This window comes from Acanthisitta chloris, unplaced genomic scaffold (assembly GCF_000695815.1).
Source record: "Acanthisitta chloris isolate BGI_N310 unplaced genomic scaffold, ASM69581v1 scaffold4908, whole genome shotgun sequence".
NCBI lineage: Eukaryota > Metazoa > Chordata > Aves > Passeriformes > Acanthisittidae > Acanthisitta > Acanthisitta chloris.
In genome coordinates, this window is record NW_008688553.1 from 8240 (window position 1) to 17281 (window position 9042).

Sequence of the window (9042 nt, forward strand, 5' to 3'; positions counted from 1 at the left end):
TTAGTACTCTTTATTAGTGAAAGTTCCAAGTTCATAGGTTTGAACAGTTCAAGGAATATTTAATTCCTTCAGAAACTTGAGACAGGTTATGAACTCTTTGCAAAGAACAGCAGAACAGTCTCCATCCCTGATTTGCTTTGGCATCTTTTCTTTGGGATGCAAATGTTTCCCTGAGCTGTCAGTGCCAAAGACTCTGAAGGTTCTGGCAGCCGTTCATCTCTCCTTGACTTGTGATCTCAGCTCAGTATTCTCATTCTGTTAAACATATATATTTAGAAATGACAGTTTGGAATCTCTTCCAGTCCATGTTTTGTTTCTTTGCTGTTTGGTGTACATGACCAAAGACACTGGGATCTCCTCCTCCTTGAAGTAATATCCAAAAAGGCTGTATAGTAGTTTTTTTACTGTACAGGTACAGGCAGAACGACCAGGTAACATGTTCCCTACAGATCTCTGAGGTAATAAGTCTGAAATTATTTGCTTATGCTTACTTGATTTGTCTTGTGCCCAGTGCTCAGTGGTGCACCAGAAGTGCACATTCTTAGGAGGGTTAAACAGTTTCAGAGCCTTGCGACTCTACATGACTGGGGGAGAGGTGGATTTATTCTGCTTGTGATCTTTACTCATAAAGACATCTTTATTCATCTTTATTTGCTTCATCAAGCTAAGTAGTGTTCAGTACTAACCTTGTTAGTTCTCCGTACAAGTACTCACACTTAAAGATGAATGTATTTCCTCCAGGGTAAAACCACAGATGCCACAACTAATTAGAGGATGTATTGAAGTAAGCCATTTCTTTGAAAAACTGTTGTGTTTCACGGATGAATAGTGGGCATTATATCATTTGTCTTTACAAAATCATGGATTACATTTCTAGCATGCATAGTAATTAATATCTTCTTTTAATTACAGTTCATTGCCATGAAAAGGAGGATATGATAGTTTGCCCTATGAAACAGGTTTATATGTGAAATCTGGCAGGTATGTGTGTCAGTATGTGGGGTGAGTATGCAAAACAGCACCAAATATAATTCATATCTCTTCTTTTTCAAATATCTGTAGCCTGTCGATAGTTGTATAGCTGAAACATTACTAAAGTCCATGTTTTTGTGATCAAATTCATAGCAGTTCATGCAAAGGGCTGTGTGCCAACTTATCCTAAAAGATGAGCTTTAAATAAAGATGGTGAAAAGGCTACGGAATCAACACTTCTTCCTCATCTGTTGGCACCATAACTTTGGCTCCTTGGTATTGTCTGCTGCTTTTTTCTGGTTTTAATTGTTGGAAGTGGATCATTATTAAAATGTATTTGATTTCAGTAACAAGTTGTCTTACAGTGTTTTCAGATAACCTTTGACAATTAGTCATGTTACTAATGAATATTGGCATTTCCAGTTGAGGTGTATGTTCAAAACCTGCTATGTCTGTGCTGGGTTTTGTGTACCTTGCTGACAGACCTTGAAATCCATACTCCTAATCCTGGGTATTTAGATTCTTAGTATAGCCAGAAGGCAGAAAATGTTGCCCATGGAATATTAAAATATCCTGTAGATGTTCATAGAACCATAGAATCAGCTGGGTTGGAATGCGTGTTAATGCATCGATAATTTGTTGCAATATTTGTAACATTAATTCCATTCTAATTTTAATGCAGGTAGCACAACGACCTGTAGAATATGAGTGATGACAAACCCTTTTTATGCACTGCCCCTGGATGTGGCCAGGTAATGGTCTGAACTGAAGCTATAAACATTGCTGAAATAAAAATAAAGCAGTGAAATTTATTTGTACAGGTTGGAGAAAAGGACTTATGGCTAGAAAGTATCTGTTTTTCTAAAAAGCAGGTGACAGCAAGAATTTGTATCATTTTGTGTGATTATCCAAAATACTGTCCATAGTAGAAAAAACTAATTCAGTTACCCTTTCTGAGCTGAAAACAAGTTCATTTGTTAGTCCTGCTTTATTTACTTGCATTAAAAAGAAACTAATCAAGTAATAACCTAGTTGTTATCAGGTAACCTGTATTTTCCAGGGTATTTTAGTGTTGGTGGGGAGTTCGTTGTGAAGCTTGCCTGTCACTAATCTTCACAGCTATCGTGACTGCAAATATTTAATGGCATTAATTTTGTTTTCTGCAGATTTTTGTGGCTAGGAAGATACTAGCAGTATGCATGCCATGAAATTAATTTTTATTCCTTTTGTGGTTTTAATGTATTCTAGTAAATAACATTAGTAGATAGATGTAGAGCCAAACATGAGCAGAAAAGTAAAAATATTATGTTTTAGCAGATAGTTGCTTAAAAGGAAGCTGTCTTAACACTTTAGTAATCTGAAAATAAGTGAGTTTTCATTATCTGCTGCATGAGATGAACATCCCTGCATCCTTTGTATAGAGTTAATTTCATAAGATGTTTTTTTCATTATATTACAGCTGCTGCCTTTATATAGAATTTATTTCTTAAACAAGATGTAGATTTTTTCATTATATTAGTGCACTTTATTTGGATTTTGAGTTCAAAATACTCTCATTTTTATTCTGATGGATAAAACTTAGTTCTTATGATGAGTGACAGCATTAATGTTATATTATTTGAGCCTTCTGTATTTAAAGTGGAAAAGGTGTAAGATTTCTTATTAAGTCTAGTATGTTCAGAGACATCAAAAGTAACAGAAGAGGACTGCTTTCTCCTCAACAACATGTTTGTCCCCATCCTGTTTGAATCTCATTGTGATGTAAGCTCTGTCAGAAGTGTTTGATAACTAAATCTCATAGAAGATACCACATGGGGCAACAGCAGTTCATGATTCCAGTGAAGGAGAAGAAAGCAGTTTGTGTCCCTGAAAATGGGCAAGGCTTTTCCAGGTCCTTGCTCATACCACAGAATAGAGAGAGGGCGTCAGGATCTCAACATCCTATTCCCACTCAGAGAGCTTGTCCATCACTTAGTGGGGACAGGAAGAATTATTTAAGTCTGTTAGCATGATAGAACACAGAAGTTTCTGACTTCTGCTGTGTGCAGAGAGAGGGCACAGGACCTACAGAGAGCTGGGCATTTGGAACCCTTGGCCACAGAGTCCTAACAAAAAGAAGTCCCTTGCTTATTTCACCCTATCTGACACTGATCCGGCATTTTTAATTTGCCTCACAGTTCCACATACACATGTCCTTTCTTATAGAGATGTTCTAAATGACTGTACTCAGGTCAACTAAGCTTATGTATGTGTTGTTTTCTGAGAGGTGATTCTTAGTGTGTGTCTCTGTTACAACGTATATATGTAGAGTGGCTTAAATTAACGAAGCCAGAAACAAAATTTGGAGCTCAAATGTACACAAAGAAGAGTTTTACTATTTTGTAAAATGTGTTCTTTTTAGGGGATACCTGCATCTTGGAAAACATTTTCTTTGGTTATCTCAATTGAAATTCTAACTTTACCCACCCTTAGAGATGCACAGTAAATTGCAAGTTAGGGAAAGTAAGAATATTTCTTTTACAGAACCTAGTTTGTCTGCTTACTGCTTTTATTTATAGCATATATCCAAAATTTTGGGGTAAGTATGCACAAAACTGGCATACTTTTGAAAACCTGAGAGATTTTTAAAATGCTGGTAAGTTTAGTTCATTTCAGTTGCTAAACATTGTCGAGATCCATCAATACAGCAAATGGCTGTTTGCTAATGGTTGGTGGAGTCTGCAGCAATCTGAAATTTTTTCTGGGACTTTTGATGAATGCAGATGCTTATACTACAGTTTCCCTGGTATCATTGCTGTTTAGTTACTATGAACATCATTTGAGTTTTACAATATTTCTGCTTGGTATGTTGTCCGAGGTACAAGGTATATCTGCCTAAGAGGATTGTCTGTTAATGTAGTAACAATAGGTTTACATGTTGTAAAAATTGCCTTGTGTGGAATGGCGTTTACTCTGTTTACACTCAGAATTACAACTGTTTCTCAACACTTTCTGCTGCAGCGTTTTACCAATGAGGATCACTTGGCTGTCCATAAACATAAACATGAGATGACACTGAAATTCGGTCCAGCTCGTAATGATAGTGTTATTGTGGCTGGTTAGTATACACTTTTATAACTAATCGTTCACTTTCCTGCTGGAATGGGCATACGTTTCATGTGTTTTCTGTGCCTGATGAGATTTATGTTAAGAGAATATAAAACATTTTCTTCACTATAGTTGTCTGCAGTGTGCATCTAGGCAATGTTTTCTTGCATAATTTATTTCAGTCAGAATTTGAAGCCAGTAAAATGCTCCATAAGTAATTTTTTTGATCTGTTATATAATTAAATATTTTTAAATTATCAGTACTTGAATAATTGATTAAATTATATAATAAGCATTCAGTAAGAACACACTAACAGAGGCTATGCCTAATAGCATCCATAACTAGATTAGTCTGTATTTAAGTTTTAATCATAAATAGTATTTGTCTCTTAAATTTTAAAATATATAGCATTTTTTACATATTGTGGTGATAGTAGAAGAATGAATCAGTAACTGTTATTCTTTAGATGGGATAGTAGAAGAAAGATAAAATCTTTTGGCTTTATTTTGGCATGCTGTATTTGCACATCTGAAGTCATGGTTATAGACTTAGTTGTAACTAACATTTCTTGTTTGTCCAGGATCAGGATTAATCACCAATGGATGACTGATTGCATTATATACTTAAAAGTTTTTGAATTAAGATAGCACGTGCTGAGTATTCTCAAGTTACAGTCAGGCTGATTTTGTTCAGGGGGTAGAGCAGCCTAAAATGGGGCTTTCAGATGTTTTCTGATTTATTTTTTTTCCCTTATAAGGGGCTAATTTGTTAGGACTAGTAGACAAAATTCTAAATATGCTCCTTGGTAATTACACTATAAGAAAGGGGATGTGTCCAATAATGATGTGTTTGAGAATGAAACCATGGCAGTGCCTCTCTCTGTGAAGCCACATTGGTTTGCCTTAGTAAGGTACACATAATAATGCCATGTTACAATATTTAAGTGCAGATAACTTTGTGACAAATGTGGTTAATTTTGTCCTGGTAATAACAGTGAAATAAGGCAAATTTACATAGTGTCAGAAATTTTATAGAAAGATGGTTTTGAAACTGCTTCATTGAGTAGTCACCCAGATGCCAGAAGTCTCATCACTCCAGCTTGACTATACAGATATCACAGGAGTCAATATGATCTTGTGCACAGTATCACACTTCACTTTAGACGTTCCATGCACTTGAAAGTAGTCACCTCTATTGTCAAATTATGAGAAGAAAGAAGCAAACTGGCTGTGAGCTGTGCACTTTTCTCCTTTTTTAAAAAATATATATAATTAAAAGCCTTCATGTAGGCCTGGATTTTTCTTGAAAATAAAGCCTGCGTGCTCACTGAAGTGATCTGCTGTGCACTTGAGAACAGCTCCCTGTGGTGTGTGGACACAGAATAACTGCTTCGATACCCTCCCAAAATTCTAAGGGGCTTACTGGTTTGCAGGCTCTAGTTGCTTGTCTCCAGCAGGTGGAGTGTGCCTGCTGGCTAACCTCCTGCAGGGCAGGAAGGAGCCTGCCTTCAGGGCACAAAAGTTACCAGCCACCTCTCTCTTTGTGTCTGAATTCTGAAAAAATATTTACAATCAGTAGGTTCATAAATGCCTTTTAAAAATAAAATTGGGGGGTTTTATGCACTTCATTTCAGATCAGACACCAACACCAACCCGATTCTTGAAGAACTGTGAAGAAGTGGGCTTATTCAATGAATTAGCAAGTCCTTTTGAAAATGAGTTTAAAAAGGCTTCTGAAGATGACATTAAGAAAGTATGTTCAAAACCTTTTTTTCTCAAAGCTTCTACTTTTTTTTTATATCACACATTCCATTTAAACAGCAAACCTTGGATTTATATGTTGCCTTCTAAACTTAATCATGTTAGCTGCTTATGTATGTCGTATGGAGAGAATACAAATCTCAGATTACTCTTCTGAAGATCAGTTTACCTGATTAATTTTGCATAGTTAACATGGACAAAGGGACACTTTGTCTTCATTCTTTAGGTATCTAGTCTATGTCTGTTAACCACTAGCTTTGATGGAAATTACATTAGGCCCTGAATAAGCAAAAAACCAAGCCTGAAAAGTAAAGAGTTTTTTGCAGAAAGACAACCCCTGTGAAAAGAGTAGTATATGAACACTGATAATTTTGGTTACTTTTAAAATAGCAATGTTATTCTAAGAATCAATAGTCATCAATGAAAGTTAAATACTGTATATTTAAACTATCAGTAATTTGGTTGTGATTATGTTCACTATGTGTTGAAATCACTTTTGCCAAGAAATTGATTACAACCTAAAAATCTTTCTTCTATTTTTTTTTAATGTAGAGATTGAAAAAGAAGAAAAATTTGAATTTTATCTGTTTAGAGGCTTCATGTTTTTTGTGAGGAACTTGCTATGCATTTAAATGTGTTTTCTTCTACTTATTTTAGTGCTTCCCAGTCATAACTGATTAGGGGCCCAAATATTTAAATGCTTCTGCAAAGAAAAGATTTTGTTCAGTGTCCCCTTTGAATAATTTTTCCTTTAGCTGATTACCTGGTTGACTTCCATAGGCAGTGAAAAAAATATGTTTTTATACTCATTTATACAGATTTTTCCAGAATCAGTATCTGCATTTTCTTTGTTTCAGTAAAGATTTGTGAATAGGATGGATTATTATCCATTCCTGGCAAACCTCACACTTGCTTTGTTACTCCAACTATATCAAATCATGGATTTTTAACTTTATTTTAATTGCTGTACGCTGACTGTTTTTGAAACATGACAAATGGTGAAACCAATTCTGTATTTGTGAAAGTTGTATTTCCTGTAGAATCACCACTTTCTTGCAGAAGGTTATAAGTACTGCAAAGTATTTTAAACATTTTATCTGTTTCCTTAATTGACACTCGTTTTTCCAAGCTGCCCTGGGTGTTATGAGGAGAAACAGAGTCCTGCCATATGATTTATGGATGATTTATGGCAAGGTGTGGAAAAATGTACCTTAATAGTACACTTCCTAGGGGACTGATAGTTTTTTTTTTTTCTGTAGTGTTTCATATTCAGATGTGTTTGAGAAGAGCTTCCACTTCTAACAGTCTTCCCTGTCTATTAGTAATATATTGCATAGGAAAACTGGGAATTGAATTTTAAAAAAAAAAATAAAAAATGTGGGAAAAGGTAAAAAGATGATGAGCTTCAGGGGAAGTTTTTTCCAAAAGTATATAGATAGCAGACCACACAGGAGTATAGGCTTTCATATCTATAATATTGCTTTAAGTACCTTAATTTCTTGGTGGCATTTCAGGTGTCCTAGTGGATTTTACCCGCAATAAGCTTGAAGTTAATTGTCCATTGTAGCTTTCTTATTTTGGAAATTTTGTTAGGATTTTGTGCTTTGTGACATGAGGTATAATAATTTATAGAATGGTAATACGTTATTTTAGCTGTAATTTGTATCTGAAACACAGTCCTTCCGCAGCTGTAATTTTCTGGTGACTCTTGGGAAAGGAAAACTTTCAGAGTGTTTTTAATTCTCAAGAAGGGAATACACTGACATTGGTGTTGAAAGACATTGGTGTTACTGAGGATTGGTGTTCATGCAGGTGCTGGTAAGATAGCCTTGACTGGTAATGTGTCAAGATCTTTCAAGCATCAGTACCTCTGTGTTGTTCTGGGCTGATATTTCTCCTTAGTTGGTAATGTTTTCTTGCTTAGTTCAATTCTTTAGAGATTAACTTTATTTACATTGTTGCTCATAGATGCCTCTAGATCTGTCTCCTCTTGCAACACCAATTATAAGAAATAAAATTGAAGAGCCCTCAGTTGTAGAGACAACTCATCAAGATAGTCCTTTACCTCATCCAGAGTCTACTACCAATGATGAAAAGGTCAGAACCTTTATTTTTCTCTTTTTGGAACTGATTGATTGAATCTTCTGATAATCTGCAAGTTTGTACATGGTGATAGCCACATTGCTTAGCTGTTTGAAAGGAAAAGAGGTTTTGTTTGCCATATTCCTGTGTATATTTGGGTAATTTTTTCAATTCTTTAGTTAGCTTTGTTGACTGCAAATGTTTCTTTTTCTCCAGGAAAGCTGACCATCCTGTAAAGCTAGAAAGGAGAGTTTGTATGTTTGTGTTTAATATATGCTTTACCATAAATTATTTTGTAGAACAGCAGGGGATGCTCTACAAAAACATGGAGAGATGAATGTCTGTCTGTCAAAACTAAGCACCAAATAATTTTGCTTCAGATTTTGTACTCTTTAAACAGAGCAGTATCTTTAAAAGTGGTGGTCTCAGACATTTGCTTGTATAGTGTTTACTCAGATACTCCTGGAAGACTGAGATGTCTGTCACTAGAGGATCCTGCATTCAAATCAGTTTTAAAACTATTGCTTTAAATAATAAATAAATGGTTTAATAGTAATGATCACTTTGACATGTGACTTTTAGTGTTTTCATCTTGTGGCATTCTCTTGAAGAACACAAAATTAAGCAAAATTAGTGAAATTAATTAATTATTTCTAGTCTTCAATAAATAAGAGTATTAGGACCAGATCATAATAAAACATTAAGGTTGTTCTAGTGAGTCTTTATGTGCCTCTTCAGTGGGCAGTCTCTGTTTGAGGGACTTAGCTACCTTACTCCCAAAAATCAGCAGAATTTTCTAGGATCACCAGGTAATTCAAGTTGGATTTCCTCATCCAACTTCCTCCTGAAACGGGTTAGCTCTGAGATCAGACCAGATTACTCAGGGCTTTACACAGTCTGGTCTGGAAATCTCTGTGGGAAGGAGGCTGCACAGCCTCTGCAGCCTGCCCCAGTGCCAGTCTGTTCCTGAGGGGAAAGTGTTTGTCTCTGGATCCAGTCTGAACCTCTCTGGTTTCAGCTTCTCTTACACTGCAAACGGGCACCAGTGTGAGAACAGCCTTAAGTGCGTGACAGAAATTGAAAAGAGTTTTTATTCAGATTTGTCTTTACAAAAGCTTTGCTGAGTTTTATTAGTTAGCA

General features: G+C 35.6%; 1 protein-coding gene across 2 annotated transcripts in view; it reads left to right on the top strand.

Moving 5' to 3' along the window:
• The first annotated feature begins 903 nt into the window (after positions 1-903).
• ATF2 (activating transcription factor 2) overlaps positions 904-9042 on the top strand; it is a 38607-nt gene continuing 30468 nt past the window's right edge. Inside the window, exons 1-5 of one of the 2 annotated variants that reach the window (XM_009081048.1) lie at positions 904-981; positions 1655-1724; positions 3973-4069; positions 5694-5812; positions 7789-7917. In XM_009081048.1, the coding sequence (XP_009079296.1) occupies positions 1677-1724; positions 3973-4069; positions 5694-5812; positions 7789-7917 (393 nt within the window). In that variant the 5' untranslated portion in view covers positions 904-981; positions 1655-1676. Of the gene's footprint in view, positions 982-1654; positions 1725-3972; positions 4070-5693; positions 5813-7788; positions 7918-9042 lie in introns of those variants that run through there. The other variant, XM_009081049.1, reaches the window with a different exon arrangement.